At 50.0% G+C, this 22,230-nt stretch overlaps 1 protein-coding gene across 2 annotated transcripts in view; it reads left to right on the top strand.

The window, feature by feature from the left end:
- Positions 1–8,677, top strand: part of INPP5D (inositol polyphosphate-5-phosphatase D) — a 122,819-nt gene extending 114,142 nt beyond the window's left edge. For both annotated transcript variants that reach the window (XM_057745968.1, XM_057745967.1), the window contains exons 25-27: positions 1,695–1,961; positions 5,785–6,424; positions 7,468–8,677. In XM_057745968.1, the coding sequence (XP_057601951.1) occupies positions 1,695–1,961; positions 5,785–6,424; positions 7,468–7,470 (910 nt within the window). In that variant the 3' untranslated portion in view covers positions 7,471–8,677. The remainder of the gene's footprint in view (positions 1–1,694; positions 1,962–5,784; positions 6,425–7,467) is intronic.
- The last annotated feature ends 13,553 nt before the right edge of the window (positions 8,678–22,230 follow it).

The raw sequence follows: 22,230 nt of genomic DNA, 5'->3' as shown, positions 1-22,230 counted from the left end.
AGTTCAGTTCAGTTCAGCAAACACTGGCTGAGCCATGTGTCAGGTTCTAGAGAAACCAAGGAGAACTAGGTACAGCCCCTGCCTTAGGAAGGCACAGCTACTAGGAAGACACCCAGTGCAGGAGGAAGCTGCTGCGGAGATGACCGCGTGGAGCAGCTGTTGTGTTTCCTGAGGACCGAGGACACCGGCAGTCACAGCTTCCGGGCTAAAAGCCCCATCCTGTGACTAAGGGGGAAGATCACGGGGGCAAAGTACACACAGGTTGCTCTTGGCAGAGGCTGGGCTGGGAAGAATCTGGACATCAAAGTCTAGATTACTAGGGGGGACAGCAGTCCCCAAATAGCAGGGTCACCTCAGCTCACTGATGTCGTCCTGAGTTCAAGCCAGCGAGGGTTGTCACGGTGTCTGGGCCAGCGTACCTGCCGAGGGGGCAAAACTATGCCTGCCAGGTAGCCGAGCGAAATTCCAAAAGCCCCCACAGCGCCCAGCTTACTCCTCTCCTTTTGGCCCCCACTACCTGTCCCTCCAGCCCTCGCCCACCCCCCACCCCCACCCCGTGCACAGCAACTCCCACCCCTTCCAACCTCTGACGGTGGTAGCTGTAGCCATTAAAGTATCCCTTTCAATCTTTTTCTCCCACTACTGTCCCATGAATGAAAGTACTGCAGCTCTCAAATGTCTGCTTGACTCCAGAGTCAGGATCAGTGTCGGTCAACAAAGTATTTTCCATTTGACCAGCATTAGAATTAACACTCATTTTTGAAGCAGGCTTGATGGACGGGAGTGGGCCGTGCTCAGAACCAGGCTGGTTGAGCAGATGGGCGCATGTTACAACCTGTATAACTCAGAACTCCACTTACTAGTTCGTTCTCCTGAGAGCCCCATCGTACAAAGAAGGATGAGACTCCTGTCGCCAAGAGGCAGCACAGTGTGTCTCAGGGTCACCCCACCAGGTCTGGCCACCCCCTCGACAGCTGTAAGCTGACTCCCCCACAGTGGAGGCTCCGGGCTGGACTCTGTGACCTCCACACTCATCTTTCCAAACGCCTGCATGGCTGTCTCCATCCTGACGCCTCACAAACATGCGAGCCCGCCGTCCCCAGTGCAACTCTCTGTTTACCATCAACGACCCCCACCACCACTGACCCACACAGTCACTTGGCCCTGACAGCCACGCCAGCCTCTCATTCCATTCTCCCCACTTGCTCATGGGCCTTCAGACCATTCCTGAAACAGGTCAACCCCTTGTACCACAGGGCCTTTGCACTTACCTTTACCACTGTCTCCCCTCCCTGCCTTCTCAGAAAGGCCCAGGGTGGTCCCAACCCTAGTCTATCTCTGCCCCTGTTGTTACTCTCAATCAGACTTCATCAGTGTGTAAATATCTCGTCTCTCAGTCACTGAGCTTGTTTTGTTTGTTTCCCCATCATATGTTAGTTCCACGGGAACACAGACTGTGGCCGTCTCATTACAACCATATTTCCTCCTATGGGCCCTGGTGTTACCAGGCACTCAGTAATTATTTTGTTGTATGAATGAATTAATGAGTCAATCAGTCAATCAATCCACTGCCCCAGAAGTGAAGGAACTGAGGAGAGCCTTAGGAGCCCCACAGGACATCAGAGGACACTGTCCTCGGGCTGGTGCTGACCTGGAGGAGCCCGGAGGTGTGACTTTGTATGTCTCCCCCACAGGGTCCCTCCAGGTGGTGGCCCCGGCATCACTGAAATCATCAACCCCAACTACATGGGGGTGGGGGCCTTCGGGCTCATGAAGCAGACCCTGTCCCCTGACCAGCAACCCACCGCCTGGAGCTATGACCAGCCGCTCAAGGACTCCTCCCTGGGGCCTGGAAGAGGGGAGAGCCCTCCAACACCACCCTCCCAACCGCCTGTATCACCCAAGAAGTTTTCGTCATCGACAGCAACCCGGGGCCCCTGCCTCAGAACGCAGGAGTCGAGGTGAGCAGCCTCTTCATCAGGACCTCTCCCTTCCCTAGGTTTTCACTGCCAGGAATCCTGGCCCTAGAGTAGAAGCCACATGAGGGTGGGGATGTGTGTCCACCTTGGTCACTAACTCATCCTCAGGGCCTAGAACACAGTAGGTTCTGAAGAAATGCTTGTGGAATCTCTGATTCTTACCCTACTGGTGTAAACTTGAAAGGTTTTTTAAAAACAGGACAAAAAAAGTTAAACATGCTGCCAAAGAAAAACACGCTCCTGTAAAAACGATCTTCATTGAAAAATACATCTCTATAAGCAGTGAACCCTCCTCAACCTCCCACTCCCTGGAGGGCCCTACAAACAGAGGTGGGAATTTTCACATAGGAGTCCCTCCCCAGCTCCGACTTCCCCTCTCTCTTCTCAACCAGGAGGGTTCCTGTTCCCGCAGGCAACTTTCCCGGCTGTCCTGTTGAGGCCAATTCGAAAAAGCAGCAGCTGGGATTGGGAATTCCAAAGGGAGGAGAGAGAGCAGTCAGCCTGCAGAGCGAGGGGGCTTGGCCGAGAAACTTCAGGAAAAGCCCAGCGCTTAGAGAAAGCTGACCTCCATCTAGAATGGGTCCAGGCAGCACATGCCCCGAGGCGGGGAGTGGGGAGGAGCGGGCACCGCCGCCGCCGCCCTAACCAAGGAAATCCACGCATGCGTGCCTCGTGCAAACGCAGGATCGGGAGCCCTCCACGTGTCTAGTAACCACAGGGTGACAGATGGAAATTAAAAGTGCAGATCTTATTTAACATGATTGAAGATGTGCAAAATATCGTTAGCATCGGCTTCCTATGGGGGCTGCCTGTATTCTTTATGAAAATGACTTCAGGGCGCTGCTCTGGGCCTGTCTTCCCCTCTCTGAGGTCCTGTGTTCCTCGTGGCATGTTCTCTCCTGTATGAAGAGCCAGGGAAGGGCGTGTTGTCAAGCACTGTTCCCCTCATCTCCCACCACTTCCAACCCTCCCCGCCCCTGGCCTGTCTGGGGATTCCTCTGGATCGAATGGCAGCTTACAATACTCTTTCTTAAGCTTTTCCTCTTAAAAAAAAACAAAACAAAAAAACAAAAAACAAAAAAACTGGACAAACGAATGGAAGGAAGGGATGGAGGGAAGGAGGAGGCTGGGACAGGACAGGGCCTGCCCCTGAGCTCAGCCTTGTCTGTCCCTGTACCTCTCGTTTTCAGAATTTGTTGATAACACTGTAGACTCTGGTCTTTCGGTAGGAAAGCTGGGAAAAGGAGAAGCAGCCTCAGTTTCCTCTCCTGGAAAAATGAGGACAAAAGCCACTGTATGCTGGGTCCTGAGGCACCTCTTTGCAAAGGTCATCTCTTTCGCGACCCCAGGGAACAGAGCTGTAAACAACCACAAAGAATAAGGGGATCGTTTAAGTGAAATGTTCTAAGCTCCCAAAGTAAATGTCTCTTCGTGCCTACTGACTTGAACACAGCACACAGCCTGGAACAAGGTGGGGGAGCTGTTCTCCCCGGTTTCACAGGTGACAGCTTCAGAACGGGGACATCTGTAGGCAAGGGGCTCAGGGTGGGTTGTAAGCTCACTTCTCAGCAAGGAGGTGATTACAGAAAAGAAGCTGGCATCTCCTCCACCTGCCTGCAGCCCTCTCTGCTGCTCCTGACCCCACACGGGGCCTGAGAGAAGGCTGTGGAAAAGGGGGTGTCACCAGTCCTCCTGTCACTGCCCCACAACCAAGTAAGTGACCAGCTGTCCCAGGCGGCCCCTTTTTTGCACTAAGAATCCCTCATCCCAGGAAAGCCTTGAATCCTGGGCAAATTGGGACGACTGGTCACCCTGGATGGAAGTCATGTGGTTAGAAATAGGGCTCTTCTCAGACCCTGCCCATGCTTCACTCCTTTAGGAAAGAACAGACTCCAGAATCTGAGGAGTGAAGTCATTTCGCCACTTTCAACCTGCTGCCCTGGGAATGGGTTCACTTACTCCACAGCTGTGGCTACCATGGGAGCCAGTGTCCCCACTCCCCCTCCAAGCCTTCCCCCCTAGAGCTGAGAGTGACGGAAGCCCCCTCCTCTAGGAAAGACTTGCCTTGCCCCATCGTCTGCTCTCTTCCCAGGGGAGTGAGCTTTGCAATCGCCAGAATGCTTGCAGCTGGGGTCCTCTTCCTGGCCCTGCCCCTAATTCTCTGAGGCGAGACCCCTCCTTATCTCCTCATTGAGCATGGGCTTCAGGTGGCAGGCCATGCATTTTTCTTTTCTCCTTCTTGCCTTTTTCATCAGAAACTTCTGGTCAGTGCCACTTTCACTCTCTGCCCCTTCCTCTCTGGGCTAACTCATAGCAAAGATCTTTGAGGATCCAGAGGGGGTGCAGAGGACGGCCCGAGGCAGAGGCTTCCAAAGTCTTTGTTCAAGGCCCCAACATTTCTGGTTACATAACTGCTTCCAGGTCTTTCCAAAGAGTAATGAGCAAAAGACCAAGTCTACATGTCCCTGGGGCTAGTCTCCCAGACACCCTGTATCATCTTGTCCCATTGGCACCTGTGCAAGGATGACACCTCATCTCTGTCCCCTGCCCACGCCTGCTCCCCGAAGAGTCCATTAGCCATGGCTTTTCAGCAACTTTTGAGCAGTGTTTCAGCACATGCTCCATCAGTACGAGGCGTCACAGCCTGAACGGTTAGTTCAGTGCATTTTCCAAGGGACCCACATTTTCTTCTCAACAGCTTCCTTATTTTGCAGAAAACAGAACCCAGAACACTCCCCTGGGAGATTATGCTGTTGGCCAGAAAGTAAAATGTGTACCCATTCCTGGTTCTCATAATTTGCTCAGCAGGAAACCACCTCCAGCAAGAGCTGTAATAAATCAGGAAACAGACAAACAAAGGAAGCTCTCACCTACTTTCGGGACAGCACAGAGCTCCTTCTCTGTCCATGAAGCCAAACAGGCCTATTTTCTTGCTACTGGCTTATTTCCTGATGCACCTCTCCAGGTTGCTTCTGATTTTCAACATGAACGCCATTCTTTTCCTTCTCACTCTGAGTGAGGATGTGAAGGAAACCACACTCACCAGGAGCTCTCCAGGGAGAGGACTTTATGCAGAGGAAAGAATACTGTGTTGAGAGGGAATGCCGGTCCCCGGTGCACAGATTTTGTCTGGTTCACGGCCTCCTGTGCCTAGGGCAGCATCTCACACTTGGGGGGTTCCTACATGTCTGTGGAGCTCCTTGACCTGGGACGCTCGAATAGCAGAGGTGGTCACTGAGCAGGGGGCCTGGTCACCTGCAAGGCTTCTGTTCCCCTGAAGGTCAGAGCAGAATTTGCTAAAGACACAGAGGAGAGGCTGCGGGATTCTTAGGGGAAGCCAGGAAGGGAGGTCTGTTAGCAGGCGTGATGGGGGGGCGCTGGCTATGGAGGGGCAGGCTGCTCTGATGAGGATGGAGCCGGGGTTTTTGGTATTGGGGTGCCATGTAAGTCCCCTCATCCCTTCTGTGAAGTCCCCTTTACTCACTAATGCTCTGGTGTGGACAGTTTCTATGGTGGAAAAAGTCCAAAGCAAGAGCTGTGGTTACCTATGAGATCATCAACATAAGAGTAACAGTTCCTTCTCCTGTCTTTAAAAAAAAAAGTTTTCTTTTTAATCACGGTGGCATTCACGTAACATAAAATTAAGCACAGCATTTTTCAAGTGAACAACTCGGGGGCGTTGAGTACATTCACAGCGCTGTGCAAGCACCACGCCCATCCAGTTCCAAAGGTCTTTATCACCTCAATTAAGCAGCCATTCCCCACGTGTGTTTCTTTCCTGTGCGTCCTCTTTCCCACCATCCAGGCCCGGCGACGTGGGGAAGAGCACGGGGGACCCTTTGCCTCCGGAAGACCCACAGCTGTCTAAGCCCGAGATGTTTGAGAACCCGCTGTACGGGTCTGTGAGTGCTTTCCCTAAGCCGGCTCCCAGGAAGGAGCAGGACTCCCCCAAGATGCTGAGGAAGGAGCCCCCGCCCTGCCCGGACCCAGGAATCTTGTCGCCCAGCATCTTGCTCTCCAAAGCCCAGGAGGCCGAGGGCAGCAAGGGGACCGGCAAGCCTGCGCTCGCCCTCGCGCCCACGCCCTTCCTCAGCCCCACGCCCCGGCTCCGCTCCTTCACCTGCTCGTCCTCCGCCGCCTCCGAGGGCCGCCCACCGGGTGGGGACAAGGGAAGCCAAGGGAAGCCCAAGGCCCCGGCCGGCTCTCAGGTCCCGGTGCCGGTGCCAGTGCCGGTGCCGGCCAAGAGGCCCATCAAGTCTTCCAGGTCGGAACTCAGCCAGCAGCCCCCGCCCACGCCGGCCCAGCGGCCACCCCTCCCGGTCAAGAGCCCGGCTGTCCTGCACCTGCAGCACTCCAAGGGCCGCGACTACCGCGACAACGCCGAGCTCCCCCACCACGCCAAGCACCGACCTGAGGATGCGCAGCTCAGCAGGGCCACGATGCAGGTGCGCTCCGGGCACACGCGCGCGCGGGGGAGGGCAGCGGGTGCTCATGTACGGGCGAGTGAGTTCCCGCCTCTGTGTGCGCGTGCGTGTGATACAGGTGCACGTCAGTGTGCGTGCGTGTGCGTGATACCACCACCGTGGCCGGGAGCATGCTCAGGTGCACATGCACGGGTAGTGCATGCGTGTGCACGTGTGTGATGCAGCCCACCACGCTTAGGAGCGTGCTCGGGGTGCATGAGCTCTCATCCATGCGCGTGCGTGTGCGTGTGCGTGACACAACCACCCGGCCCAGGAGTGGGTTCCTAGAGATGGTGTTCTGGGAGCTGTGAATGGGAAAGGAGGTGGAGACAGAATTTGAACCCAGTCTGTCCCCAGAGTCCCTGCTCCTACATTGAAAGGGTTAAAGGAGGGGCAGTGGGTAAACTCTGAGCCTCTATGTCAGGCCCAGAGGAATAAGGCATCATAAATACAAAAGAGCCCAGATCATTGATATTTCATTATCATCGTTAGTGTTAGTACTTAAAAATGTCCCAGAATTTTAGGGACTTCAGATTCAATGTCCCCTTCCTTCCTATAAAATAGATATCTTTTTGAGCAAAACTACCAGTGGTGAAGAACAGATTCTGAGGCCACACCATCTCGGGTTTGAATCCCAGCTGTCCTGCTTTCTGGCTCTGTGCCTTGAGCCTCAGTTTACTCAGCTTGTAAAACAGGGGGCAATCAGTGGAGCCTGCTGTATAGGTTTACAGGGAGGATTAAATGTTATTATACATCATTACCGTACGTTACAATTTATATGTAAGATCTATGAGTCGTCTATTACATATTATTTCATATATATTATATATTACTCTGTATGCATATAACATATATGCATATATATTAGAATAAATGTAAGTGCTTAGGGCAGTGTGCTGGCCCTCTGCAGCACTGTGTTAGTGGAAGCCTGCTCTAGCCCAGGGCATGCAGGGACATGGGGACTGTTAGTTAAATCTGGCCTGGCGAGAATGTAGCACTGACAGTCTTCTGTGCTTGCCCCACAGTGAAGCCCCTGGTGAGCTGCCAGCAAGACGGGAGCTCAGAGGAGCAGCACGAAGCTGCTGGGACCCTCTCCCAGGACCCCTGTTTGCTCCTCCTACCCAGCTTCCTACGCAGGGCTTCGTGTTTTTCAGGAGAGGGCCTAGCTTCTGTGTGGTCAGCAAGGTGCACTGGCTGTGAAACTTGACACCCAGTGCTGAAGTTGGAAGGAAAAGCGCACCTGATGGGCACCAAACAACCTGCACACCTGGGCCCCCAGCTTGATCTTGGTACTTGGGACCTAAGAGCCTTGTTCCAGCTGCCGTTTTGAAGAAAGGAACTAAAGCGCTGATTTGTGGGTAGAGATATAAATAATAATAATAATAATATTAATAATAATAATGGCTACATGCATGGGGCACTCAGCACCTGCCGGGTACCGTGCTAAGTGCTTTATGAACATTGTGAGTTGAATCTTCGGTCGACTAAAACCACATTCCCAGACCCCTCAGTTCAAAACAGTATGTCCTGAGTGGTTTGGACAAAGCATTAAAAATTAAGGCCAGTGCCCTCCTGGAGTGAGACAGCGCTTGGCCTTTAGGGAGCTCTGAGGAATGAGTGGTTAGTTTAGGGTACAGTGAACCTGGCCTTGTCTAGCTTCAGTGATGCAAACTGCTTTAGCTAAAGCTGCCGGGGTCTGGCAGAGCCACCGTGGAGAACAGGGATCCCTCTGGGTCCCTAGTTCTTTAGTCAGAAGAAGAAGGAATATCAGCTCCTACTCTCCAGCGAAGAGATCCAGCTTTAGCCTGGACTGACGACGCCCAGGCTCATGCCAGGTCCCCCATGCCCTGCTCCAGGTGGGTAGGCACCGCCAGGCCATGGAATGAGCCACGCCCCGAGCCTTATCTCAACATGCTGAAAGAAGAGTCTTTGCTGTTCCTTAGTTGCTCCAGAAAGCTGGCTTTCCCACCTGGCTGCCGGGGAGGGCCAGCCTCTTGGTCCCCGGCTCTCAAAGCAGTGTAGCCTTCTCTGTCTGAACTCTGTGACTTTTGTCCCTGCTTCCTTGGTTACTAGGAGAATGGATTGGTGATGTTTTTTCTTGTGTTGCTTTCTGACATAATGAAATTAATGTAGGAAACCAAATCCAGAAGTGTGTGTGAGTTCAGGAGGATGGGTACGCACCCCACATCCCCATGTATGACAGTCTGTGTGACCAATAAATTGTGCCTTTCTCAGCTCCCATCTGTGTGGCAGTTTTTTCCCGACATTCAGCCACAGACATGCTTCTAGGCTGTCGGGGATGCAGAGCGGCAGCCCGGGGAGGGGAGGATATCGAGGTTCACGGTGGAGATGGGCCAGCATTGTCCTGACCAGATAGGACACTGGAGAATGAGTTTGAAGCTGGGCATGGGCCAGGAACAGCGGGAGACGTCACACATCTTGGGACTCCGGGCACACCCTGCAGCCACCCAACTTCCATCAGTATCGTCCCATTGCCACGGCCACCACCTGCTGTCCTGCAGCCGCAGATTCCTCCTGGCTATGGTAAGTTTCATTGCTGAGCTCCAGGGACAGTAAACACATGGAAACAATCGCCAGGTCATGGGCCTCCAGCCCACATTCAGGGGAAACTTGCAACTGCTTATGGGTCAGGGAGCAGCACGCAGCCCAGAGGGCCAGTGTGGATGCTGCCTGGCCCTCCTTCCAGGCTGCCTTGGCCTGGGCTGCTGTCCCCACAGCCTCAGGCTACTTGGCCTCTGCTCCAGTTCACAGACACCAGGCCTGGACTCCAGGCAGAGCTTAAGAGAGTGGTGTTCTTGGCAGCCATGGAGCAAACCACTGCCCTTCACTGCCCTTCAACGATGGCACATGGGGACTGGCAGGGGCAGGGCTGAAATCCCAGTGCAACTGAGGCTTCTCATCCACTCAGATGGGATACCCTCACTCTGCAGGCTCACTTCCTGGTCCCTACATAGAACTTGACCTGAGTCCCCCGGCATCTGCCTCCTGACCCTGTAGGCCAAGGGCCAGGATGGAGGAACAACTGGAGACACCCAGACATCCTTTACGCCAGCCCTTCCTGCATCTATCACCCCACAGCTGAGGACTGGGGCACTGATGCCCATGGCACATGGGAATCCACTGCTGCCAGGGTGGGCTGGCATGCTGTGAGGGGCCTGCAGCTCCCACCCCCACTGGAATGGACATCCAGGCCCTCCTCACCATTTCTAAGGGGTCCCAAGAGAAGTGAGTCGAGGAGCAGCAGTGCTCTGAGTTCTGGCGGCCTGAGCAGGCCCAGTGCCCCCCTCACCTCTCCCCCAGGCTCCAACACCAGCTGTGTCAGCACCAAGCCAGCTTGGACTCTTAGTAGATGGACAATAGGGCCACTGTGTTGCCTGGAACTGGAAACCGGAAATTGTGAAATTCACGGCTCTTCATCCTTGTGCCTTCAACTGCTCAGACCTGCGCCCACTCCTCGCGGTCCCTGGCCACCTTTCTCCCCGGGCTGGTCCACCACCATCTCTTGCGGCCAGATTTTCCCACCATGTCTTCTTTGCTGCCAGTCCTGGGCCTCCCAAACTCCCGATTACTCCTCCAGCAGCAGCACAAGAGGGGAACCCAGAAATTCCCACCTCTTTATCACCTAAGTAATTTACCTCTTTTCTTTCAGCCATTCTTCACCAAGCTCCCTATCCAAGGAGGCAGACTGAGATTTCCTCACAAAAGTGTCCCCTACCCCAAAAGTGAATTCTGTGTTCCCCGAGGTTACGGAAGCTGCCACAGTCACTTTACTTTAAGAAGCAAATTTTTCCTTCTTTGCATGATATGAAAGCTGGTTGAAAACAGCAGATTTTATGGCAACAGGAAGGTGCTGTTGTCCTGATGGCCTTTCTCTAACAGCAGCCTGCGGCCACCCCCAGTGTGGCTGCTGCAGCTGCGAGCCGTCCGCCCAGGGACCAGGGTCAGGGTCAGCTGTGCTGCTCCTCCTTCCTGGGCTGTGATTCTTTCTCCATGCCATTTTTTCCACCTGATAGGAGGGAAATTAGTGAGTCATTCAGAAAAGCTCTCTCCCACAGCTACCTTCCCTATCCCAGCCTACAGGGTCTCTCTTCGCACATCCTTAAAATAGCTTCTTTCTCTGGCACACTAATTTCCATGGAGATCCAGCGATCTGAAAGCCTAGAAGCTTTCTGCAAGGCAGCAAGCCCAGCTCAAGTCTTCACTCCAGTAGAAAGAGACCCTTTATCATGCAAATGTCTGGTCTTACCCCCCACAGACACCTCACCACTACCCCAGCACCCCCATCCTGCCAGGTTCCTTTTTGGGAAACCTGCACTTTGCAGGGAACAGCCCTGGCAGGTAGAATCCGGGCAAGAACAGTCTTCTTTCTGGTCTGCACTGGTCAACTCTTCTTGCTCAGATCCCAGCACACAACCACTTGGCCACGCTGGGAGTGATTTCACACCAGTGTGGACAGCTCGTGGTCTTCGCTCAACCACGTGTTGACAGTGGGTGCCGGGCCTTGGGATCGGCACGTTTATCAAGGGGGACCATGGCAGGGAGGGCTGGTGTATCTTGGGCTGTGGTACTGGAGGGAATGGGTTTAAATATTTTGTCTTTCATTTCTTAAAAGTATTGGTCTTGCGCCAGGCACTTAGCTTTTCTGAGCCTGTCTCCTTGTCTATAGGATGGGGAGAAGGGAGCTTTCAGCCTGGTGCGGTTGTGCAGATTCTGTGAGCTCGCGTCTGTGCCTGGCCCATCATAGGCAAGCATTCACTGAACCTTAGTCCCCTCCCTCTTCCTGGGAGACAAGACAGTGTGAGAGAGCCTCAAGGGGATTCTCCACACGGAGCAGGAGGAAAAGGTCCAGGCAGCGATGAGGGAGACAGCTGGGCTGGGCCTTCAGGGACTGTAGGGTTGTCCTGGAAGGAGGTGGGTAAAGGCTTCCCCCACGTGGGCAAGAGCATCACTAACAAAGAAGGCTGAGAACCGAGGAGCAGGGCAAGCCTGGGCAAGCCTTGAAGACAAGAGGCCTTGAGGCCAGATGGGCTAGTTGAGACCAGATAGACAAGTTGAGGCCACGGAGACTAGCTGGGTCACTTTAGCTACACAGACAGAGCTGTTCTGAGGACCTGAGCGAAGGGGAGCAGCCCTGGGGACAGGTAGGGAGCCCCTGAGCTGGCGCCTGGCCGTACTCTGCAGCAGTGCTGGCCGGTGCTCCTGGCCATGCGGGATGAGCTGGTGGTCAGTCACCACACAGCAGCTCTGTGACCCACACGGTCCTGGGCCGGCCTGACCTGATGAGATTCAGCTCCGGCACATCTGTTTCTCCCTCCATCAGCTTCTTCCTACTTCCCTAACCAAGTAAAAGACTCACAGCCCAGGCTTCATCCTGCAGGGACTTGAGCAGACAGTGACACGCGGCTGTTCACGTGTTTAGGAAGGTCACAAATGGGGTGAGGCACCCAGCGCAAGAGGTAAGAGGCGGCCACTCTCAGATGCTCACCTGGACTTGCTCCACCTGAAACTTAGGGCCCAGCACCTCACTTGCCTCCCCCTAGCCCTGGTCTGCAAAGCAGGTGGACAAGGGAGCACTGGACGCCAGGAGGAGTGACAGGCAGCGACACACTGACTGGCAGCTCTGGCTGGGCCTCGGGGAAGGAGCGGGGAGGGGCAGGGGGCAGCCGGGCAAGGCCATCCTCTGCATTACGCGGAAATTGTGTTGTATTGCACGGGATGTAAATCAAATTGTCCTACCTCATTTCAAGCATATCCCCAGAAATGGTGTGTCTTGCTTCAGTTATTTTAAAAGAGCGTTCAGTGTAAGCAGGGGCTGAGAGCACAGACTCTGGACCGGGACTGTCTAAATGGGCCAGGCTCCGCGCACGCCCTGAGGAGCTGTGAGGAATAGGGAATAGCCCTGGCTTCCAGGAGAGGCAGAGGCACAGGCCAGAGGTTATATTACCACACGTGTGGACAAAGGGTGTGCAAAAAAAAGACCCTGCCATGATTTCCTCCAGGGCTTACTGGGAGAGCGGTTTGTGATTAGTATTTAGAATGATCGTTGCTGTGGTGCTAAGGATCTCAGACTCTGGGGAACCCCCAGCCCCACTGCCGACTCACTGTACGACCTTGTCTAAGTGCTTAACCTGGCATTGACTCCTTTCTCCATGTGTACAAGGGAGAGAATAATTACATCAACTGCATGGGGTCCTTGTGAGGATGAGAAGACCTACTAGTGATAAATAACCCTGGCTGCACGTCCACCCTCAGCAAATGTCAGTTGTAATCAGTGTGCTCATCTGACAAAACCACATAATGCTTCATGTTTCTGTCTCAGCCTCGGATGCTACAAAGGTCACTGATGTAGACGCTGCTACAAGCTGGCTTCTCAGGCCAGGTCCTGGCTCCAGATCTGACGAACTGCACGGTGTTGGCCACATCACTTCTGTGAGTCACACCCTTGACACCTGGGACAGGAGAACCCAAGCCCTGGGCCTGGCAGGAGTAGCCCAGACCACCAAGCCCAGCCTCGGCCCCAGCGCTCGGTGCCACAGAGGCTCCGTCAACACCCGTCTCCTTGCTCTTTCCGCAGTCCTCCTATGTTTTTTCCAATTTTTCCTGTCTGAGCATGGATGGACTAGAACAGAGCAGCAGTAGCCCTGACACTAGCAAGCCTCCATTTGCAGGTTAACTCAGGAAGGAATTAACACCTCTGAAACCAAAAGTAGAGGAAAGGGCTGCTCACCGCAGGGCCAGGTTCCCGGCCTCGGCGCTATTGGCATCTGGGGCCAAATCATTCTCGGGGGGGCGGGGGGGCTGTCTGTGCACTGTAGGATGTTTCGCAGCATCCCGGGCCTCTGCCCACTAGAGGCCGGTGCCCCCACCCCCACCAGACACTGCCAAATGTCCCCAGGGGAGGGCAAAGGGCACATCACCCCAGAGGTGAGTAACTGCTGTACCACACTCCCCTGAGACTTTCTTTTTTTTTTTTTTTTGAGATAAGAACACTACTTCTGGGATTTCCCTGGTGGTGCTATAGTTGGGAGTCCACCTGCCGGTGTGGGGGATGTGGGTTCAGTCCCTGGTCCGGGGGTATCCCACCTGCTGAGGAGCAACTGGGCCCATGCACCGCAACTACTGAAGCCTGGGCTCTAGAGCCCATGAGCCACAACTACTGAGCCCATGTGCCACAGCTACTGAAGCCCACGCACCTGGAGCCCATGCTCCGCAACAAGAAAAGCCACCACCATGAGAAGCCCACGCACCGCAACGAAGAGTAGCCCCCACTTGCCGCAACTAGAGAAAGCCCACTCGCAGCAAGAGACCCAACACAGCCAATAAATAATAATAATAATAATTATAATAAATAAATCTTTGAAATAAAACACTAATTCTGACAGCTAACAACAATTAAAAGCAGGAAACTAGGAGAAAGGAGGTGCACCTCCCCATACACATAAAATTATAGACATATCACCAGGGCAGTTAGGTTCCTTCCATTTCAAGGGACAAAGATGTGGAGGTCACCTAAGGGGATGGGGCCTGTCACCAGCATGTGTGGGACGGGAGAAAGCTGCACAGCCCTGCCTCAGGGGAATAGAAACAACAGCCTCTGAGCCAGCAGGGTACAGAAGAAACTTGTGAGCCCAGGGTCGGCCCTGGGGCCCTCTCCCTGATTGATGGACCAGATTCTGCTGCTTTTTGCCTCTCCTTGGTCCATAGCCCTGGCCCTCACTTGGTGTATCCAACATTCAAAACTTTTAGGGAGGCCAACTTGGGGTCAGCTAGTCTCTATTAGCTGTCTTACGAGTTTGGGTTCCCCAGAAACAGACTCTGAGACAAAGCTTCAAGTGCAAGGGAAGTGTATGGGAATAACTCCTGGAAGCACTAGAAAGGGAGTAGGGAATTGAGACCAGGAAGGGAAGGAAGCCAGTACAGGATGCTCTCGGAGCAGCTAACCACTTTGGCCAAATGGGGCTTAATCTGTGGGCACCAGTGTGGAACACACACCGGTGCTATCCCATCCAAAGAGAAGAGAGTTGGGTGCTAACACACCCGATCTCATGAGCCGTGAAGGGGTGTTACATCCTCAGCAGATAATATGGCCTATATAGCAAAGCCGACTCCATCTGATGGCCAGAGAGCGCTCTCAGGCCTGAAGAGCCACACGTTGGCGGTGGGACTGACAGGCATGACACGGGTGGGGCCCCAGTGTGTCTGTTCTGCCACCTGATAGGATTAGTGCTAACGGACAGAGTTCTAAAAACATGCCAGCCCACCAGCACCGGCCTCTCCTGTTTCTACTCTGTGCTGAGATTCCTGAGTGTTCAGAGAGACATCTCTGAAGAGACATTTAGTGTAAGTATGTCCCAAATAGTACAATGAGAGACTGAATGTACACACAGGCAATGGTCAGACCATGTATAAAAATAGATCTCTGACTCACAACCTGCAGCAACCTGCCCAGGAAACCAAGCCCTTATCTACAGTGATCGGCCCAGGAAGGCAGCCTGCTGTAAGTCAGACTTGGGTGAAGTGAGACAGCTGTCTCTGCTGGCAATCCAAGAAGCCAAACAGCAACTTCTGGCCCCAAACAGCCAGAATTTGATTAATAACTGACAGCTTCCCAAATGTTTGTCCCCATTTCCAACTTAGGACCAACCAGAGAAAGCCAAACATGGAGCCCTAACCAGCCACAGGGGACACCTCACTCGTAGTTTGGCCACCTTCAGCTTCCCCAGACCCATGACCCCTGTCAGTCCCCCTCCCAAAGCCCTCCTTTCTTCCACCAGAAAGCTTTCCCACTCCTCTTCCTGCCTGTGAGTCATGCCAAAACACAGGTGATGGTGGCTGACCCTCTGGCAGTAGCAAGCTCTGAATAGACAGTCTTTACTTTTCTTACTTCATTGGTCTTTATTTCTGCAATAAATGTGCCTCAAATAATTTACACTAAAAAGTGATGGGGCTTTATCTGATATTAAGATATAACTGGGGGACTTCCCTGGTGGCACAGTGTTTAAGAATCCACCTGCCAATGCAGGGAACACGGGTTCAATCCCTGGCCCAGGAAGATCCCACATGCCACAAAGCAACAAAGCCCGTGCGCCACAACTCTGAAGCCTGTGTGCCTAGAGCCCATGCTCCTCAGCAAGAGAAGCCACCGCAATAAGGACCCTGTGCACTGCAACGAAGAGTAGCCCCTACTCGCCACAACTAGAGAAAGCCCATGCACAGCAACGAAGACCAACACAGCCAATAAATAAATAAACAAACAAACAAATAAGTAAAATAAAAGATGTAACGGGGCATCCTGAATTTTATCTGGTAACCCTAATGCTGCTTCATCTACATGAGGATTCAGGTCAAGGCTCCATTCCCTCGAGTTGGAGGACTACCTTGCTTCCACAGCTAGAAGGAGGCACTTTGAATCTGTAAGGTACACGCTTGTAGCAAGCAAAGAGCAGAGACTGTAAACACTGTCAACTGCAGACTGGCTTCCCATCAAAAAGAACCAAGTGGAAGCTAAGGAAGTGTTTGTTTTAGGGTAGAATTTTTCAACATAAATGAAAACTTAGAGAAGTAAATATTCCCTGTCAAAGATGCATTTAACTCGTAAGTTATCTAATGTCAGTTACCTATTGGCTGCATGACTTTGGACAAGCTACTTATCTCTGGGGAGACAGGTTTTGCGATTTGAGTTCAGCCACATGAACTACCGTTTTTAAAAAAAAAAAAAAAAAAAGTCAATACTCTTCAGAGGAATGTAACAGAATTCTAAGGATGTGCAATTTATCATTCACAATATCCAGGATACAATAGCATTCGTCATGTCCAGGATATAATCCAAAATTGCTTTATATAAAAAGAATCTGCAAGACATGACCCGCCTTAGAGGAAACATAAGCACCAGAGATCAACCCCATTCCAAATATTGAAATCAGCAGGTAAAGATGTTACAGCAGTTATTATAATTACACCCGAGGACATAAAGGAAAATATTCCTGAAATAAATTTTAAAAAGACAGAAAATCTCAGCCGAGAAAGACATTTTAAAAAGTCTACCCAGAATTCTAGTCAGAGTAAAAATATCTTTCAAGAAGGAACATGAAATAAAGACATTTTCAGATAAAAGAAAACTGAGAGAATTTGTTGCTATCAGATCGACTACCAAAAAAAAAAATGCTAAAGGAATTTTTTAGGCTGATGGGATGTGATCATAGGTAGAAACTCAGTTCTTCAGGAAAGAATGAAAGCAGTGGAAATGGTAAATATATGGGGTAAATATAAAAGACTCTTTTTCTCTTAATTTCTTGAAAATTTGACTGTCTAAAGCAATAATTATTATAAGTTTATTGTAGGGTTTATAAAGTATGTAGATGAAATACTTATGATAATTGTAGCATAAAGAACAGAGGAGGGTGGGAAATGAAGTATATGATTGCCAGGTTTAAACATTTCACATGAAGTGGTACAATATTAACTCTAGACCGTGAAGTGTTACAGATATGTACGCTTTAATCTCTAGAACAACCACCAAAGAAGGAGGTTCTCAGGGAGCTATGTATCTTCCAGTGGTCTCCAGTTCCACCTCCAGATTTCTTCCATATTTCCGGGTTTTGACCCTTTTCTGTCCCGTGCTGGTCCCTACCTTTGCTCCACAAAACACCACCCATGAGTGAAAGCCCATGTGTAAGACAGGCGTCACTGAAATTTGGGGGCAGCGTTTGGTTGCCACATCACAGAGTATCACAGCCAACAATTTACAAGTAACTCGTAGACATCTTTGTTCTTAAAATTCTTCGGTCACCTAGCCACCAGAAATTTCTCTCTGAGCTACTTTCTCAGGGACGCCTCCTGTGCTGGCCCTCCCTCTGCTCAGAACTCTCCACAGCCTTCTTACTTTGTCCTGTGGAACAGCGTGGTTCTCCCTCACAGTCAAAGCCCATCCTCACCATGATTGGGGGGCCATCACTTCACAATAGCCATGACCTTCCAAGGTGCAAGAAGACAGTTTTCTCTCTGAAAAACTGCACTAGTAACTGTTAGACCCACGTTTTCCTCCTTTTTACGTATAGATATACCACTGAGCTGTCTCCCAGCTCTCTTCTCTATTAAACAGAACAAATGAACTTGAACCCAAACTTGTGTCATCCACTCATCCTGGTTCTTTTCCTTTTTTCCCATAAGTTTATTTATTTATTTTTGACTGCGTTGGGTCTTTGCTGCTGCGCACAGGCTTTCTCTAGTTGTGATGAGCGGGGGGCTACTCTTCACTGAGGTGCACAGGCTTCTCATTGCGGTGACTTCTCTTACTGTGGAACACCGGCTCTAGCCACATGAGCTTTGGTAGTTGTGGCTCATGGGCTCTAGAGCGCAGGCTCAGCAGCTGTGGTGCACAGGCTTCGTTGCTCTGCAGCATGTGGGATCTTCCCGGACCAGGGCTTGAACCTGTGACCCCTGCATTGGCAGGAGGATTCTTAACCAGTGGGCCACCAGGGAAGTCCACTCACCCAGGTTCTGAGACAAACAAACCCTCCCTCAACGGCCATTGTTACTGAAATAACCTCCCCGGGACCCCACTGCCCACCCCACGTGGCTTATTTGCTCAGACAAAATATAAATGTATTAAGCACCTCCCACATGCTAGGCACACGGTGCGTGTCATAATATTATCATAATAGTATATACATAACTCTTCCTAAGAAGGGTTTCTAGGGAGGCTGCTAAGAATGTAAAAAGTCTCTCCATATCATCTCCTTGTTACTGATAAACACTTAAGGCCAGTTTAAGAAGCCTTAGTCTGACCATCCTAGTCATCCATTGCGCCATAACGAACCACCCCAAAGTTGGTGGCTTAAAACAACAACGACACTTATTTGGCCCACAAATCTGCAATTCGGGCAGGGCCTGTCCCAGGTCCATGCACCATCAGAAGGTGGGCTTGGAGGCTGGGGGCTGGAACCACCTGAACGTTCGCTCATTCGCAGGTCTGGCCGTCAGCTGGGACCTCAGTTGCAGCTGGGACACCTGTGGCCTAGCCTCAGGATCACTGCTGCTGCCTTCTAGTCAAAGTAAGCGGACGTTCCAGAGGAAGAGAAGGAGATTCCACATTTTCAAGGGAGAAATGTCCAAGAACTCGTATGTTTCAAAATTCCACAGCCTTGTAGAGAAATGTGGATTATAAGCAAAAGGTTTCTTGCTGGGCAGCAAGGTGTCTACTGTGTAATCCACAGAAGCTGCTTTAAAATCCTCAGTGTCATCCTCCCCCACGCTCTCCACTTCCTGGCAGCCTGCTGTTCCTCTCCTCTCTCCCCCCACTCCCTCCTTCCCCCCTCCACCACCCACCTCTACACCCATCCTTCCTCACTCTCCTCTCTCTGTCCTAGCTCATGCAATCCCCTTTTTATCAAGTTAAATTTAGACTCTCACATTTTTCCTTTCCCCGTGGTCCATCTCTGTCTTTCCTCAGTGGAACCAACAAAGTCTTTCCTCCTTAGGATGATAGGAGAGGGTAGGTCATCACTCTTTAATATTTTTTGTATATATATATATATATACACACACACACACACACATATACATATATATGTATATATATTTGAAAATAAACCCAATAATATTAACTCAGTAATTATATTTGCAAATTAACTGAGTACTTTGGGTGGATGAGACATCTCTGTATGCACATAACCCGTGATTGTAAATAGATGCACCTGAATGTACAGAATATGGCACACTCGAGAGAGACATTCATGGAGAGACTATAGGGGTAAAGGCATTGAAGACAACTAGCGAAGAATGTTGAGGCAACAGCAGAAAGCCATCACTACCCATAGACCTGATGTGCGGTAGTGTTACCCAAGGCAGTGAGAGCGGAAGCCAGGAAGAGGGGTCCCTGCCAGAAGCTGTAGCCATAAAAACAGCAACAACAAAAAACCCACCAGTAACAATAGAAAAAGGTGTGGGTTAAAGACACCCTGACTTCCCTGTTCTCCTGCCTTTTCATTTCCCTCTGGTTCTTCCCATTGGTCAAACCCAACAAGAGGCCAGAGGGCAAAGGAGCTCAGGTGGTGATACTGTCCACAGGGGTGGGCCTCCAGACATGGAACACACAGAAAAGGGCAGAGAGGGGATGGGGAGGAGGGTAGGCAAAGGGAGAAAAACCAGCAAAGGGAGAAAAACAACCATTTTTGTTACAAAGATGAGTAAGATCATCTTTTGACAGCAACTCTCAAACTATGCATACATTGGGAGTAAAAGAAGTTGGCGGGGGGTGGGGGGGACGTGTCCAAACAATTAAGAAAAATAGATATCGACACCAATTGGCATGACAGTCATTCTCAATTACATGAGCTAACAAAATGGGATTCCTGGCATGACTTACTCCAAAGTAATTTATATTTGGCTTGGAAAGCAGAATGGTTTTTATAACAGATTTTTCTAATTATGTTTTGCTTATGTTAATACGAGGATTTGATTCCTCAAGTAAATACCACCTGATCACAAAGCAAGACGGCTCAGATTTACACTGAGTGCCAGGTGGAAGCCAGGCTGGGATTTTGCCATTTGCTGCAGATGATGCAAAAGTAAATGGAAGTTGTTACATTAAAAGGATCATACACCATGATCAAATGGAAGTTGTTACATTAAAAGGATCATACACCCTGGAATGCAAGGATTCTTCAATATGCACAAACCAATCAATGTGATACATCATTTTAACAAATTGAAGGATAGAAGCCACATGATCATCTCAACAGATGCAGAAAAAGCTTTTGACAAAATTCAACACCTCTTTGTGATAAAAACTCTCCAGAAGGTGGGCACACAGGGAACCTACCTCAATATACTAAAGGCCATATACAACAAACCCACAGCAAACATCATTCTCAATGGTGAAAAACTGAAAGCATTCCCTCTAAGATCAGGAACAAGACAAGGATGTCCACTCTCCCCAATACTATTCAACATAGTTTTGGAAGTCCTTGCCACAGCAATCAGAGAAGAAACAGAAATAAAAGGAATCCAAATTGGAAAAGAAGTAAAACTGTCACTGTTCTCAGATGACATGATACTATACATAGAAAATCCTAAAGATGCCACCAGAAAACTACTTGAGCTAATCAATGAATTTGGTCAAGTTGCAGGATACAAAATTAACACACAGAAATCTCTTGCATTTTATACACTAACAATGAAAGATCAGAAAGAGAAATTAAGGAAACAATCCCATTCACCATTGCAACCAAAAGAATAAAATACCTAGGAAAAAACCTAACCAAGGAGGTAAAAGACCTGTTCTCAGAAACCTGTAAGACACTAATGAAAGAAATCAAAGAAGACACAAACAGGTGGAGGGACATACCATATTCCTGGTTTGGAAGAATCAACATTGTGAAAATGACCATACTACCCAAAGCAATTTACAGAGTCAATGGAATCCCTATCAAATTACCAATGGCATTTTTCACAGAACTAGAGCAAGAAATTTTAAGATTTGTATGGAAACGCAAAAGACCCCGAACAGCCAAAGCAATCTTGAGAAAGAAAGACGGAGTTGGTAGAATCAGGCTTCCTGACCTCAGGCTATACTACAAGGCTACAGTGATCAAGACAGTATGGTACTGGCACAAAAACAGACATATAGATCAATGGAACAAGATAGAAAGCCCAGAGATAAACTATGGTCAACTAATCTATGACAAAGGAGCCAAGGATATACAGTGGAGAAAAGGCAGCCTCTTCAATAAGTGGTGCTGGGGAAACTGGACAGCTGCAAGTAAAGGAATGGAATTAGAACACTCCCCAACACCATACACAAAAATAAACTCAAAATGGATTAAAGACCTAAATCTAAGGCCAGACACTATAAAACTCCTAGAGGAAAACATAGGAAGAACACTCTTCAACATAAATAACAGCAAGATCTTTTTTGATCCACCCCCAAGAGTAATGGAAATAAAAACAAAAATAAATAAGTGGGACCTAATGAAACTTCAAAGCTTCTGCACAGCAAAGGAAACTATAAGCAAGACGAAAAGACAACCCTCAGAATGGGAGAAAATATTTGCAAACGAATTGACAAAGGATTAATCTCCAAAATATATAAACAGTGCATCCAGCTGAATATCAAAAAAACAAACAACCCAATCAAAAAATGGGCAGAAGACCTAAATAGGCATTTCTCTGAAGACATACAGATGGCCAAGAGGCACATGAAAAGCTGCTCAACATCACTAATGATTAGAGAAATGCAAATCAAAACTACAATGAGGTATCACCTCACATCAGTTAGAGTGGGCATCATCAGAAAATCTAGAAACAGTAAATGCTGGAGAGGGTGTGGAGAAAAGGGAACGCTCTTGCACTGTTGGTGAGGATGTAAATTGATACAGCCACTATGGAGAACAGTATGGAGGTTCCTTGCAAAACTAAAAATGGAGTTACCATATGACCCAGCAATCCCACTGCTGGGCATATACCCAGAGAAAACCATAATTCAAAAAGACACATGCACTCCAATGTTCATTGCAGCACTATTTACAATAGCCAGGACATGGAAACAACCTAAATGTCCATCAACAGATGAATGGATAAAAAAGATGTGGTACATATATACAATGGAATATTACTCAGCTGTAAAAAGCAATGAAACTGGGACATTTGTAGAGACATGGATGGACCTAGAGACTGTCATACAGAGTGAAGTGAGTCAGAAAGAGAAAAACAAATATTGTGTATTAACACATATATTCAAAATATAGAAAAATGGTACAAATCAACCA

Source organism: Hippopotamus amphibius, chromosome 8 (assembly GCF_030028045.1).
Source record: "Hippopotamus amphibius kiboko isolate mHipAmp2 chromosome 8, mHipAmp2.hap2, whole genome shotgun sequence".
Taxonomy (NCBI): domain Eukaryota; kingdom Metazoa; phylum Chordata; class Mammalia; order Artiodactyla; family Hippopotamidae; genus Hippopotamus; species Hippopotamus amphibius.
Note: the sequence above shows the minus strand (reverse complement) of the source record. Positions and strands in the feature narration are given on the sequence as shown.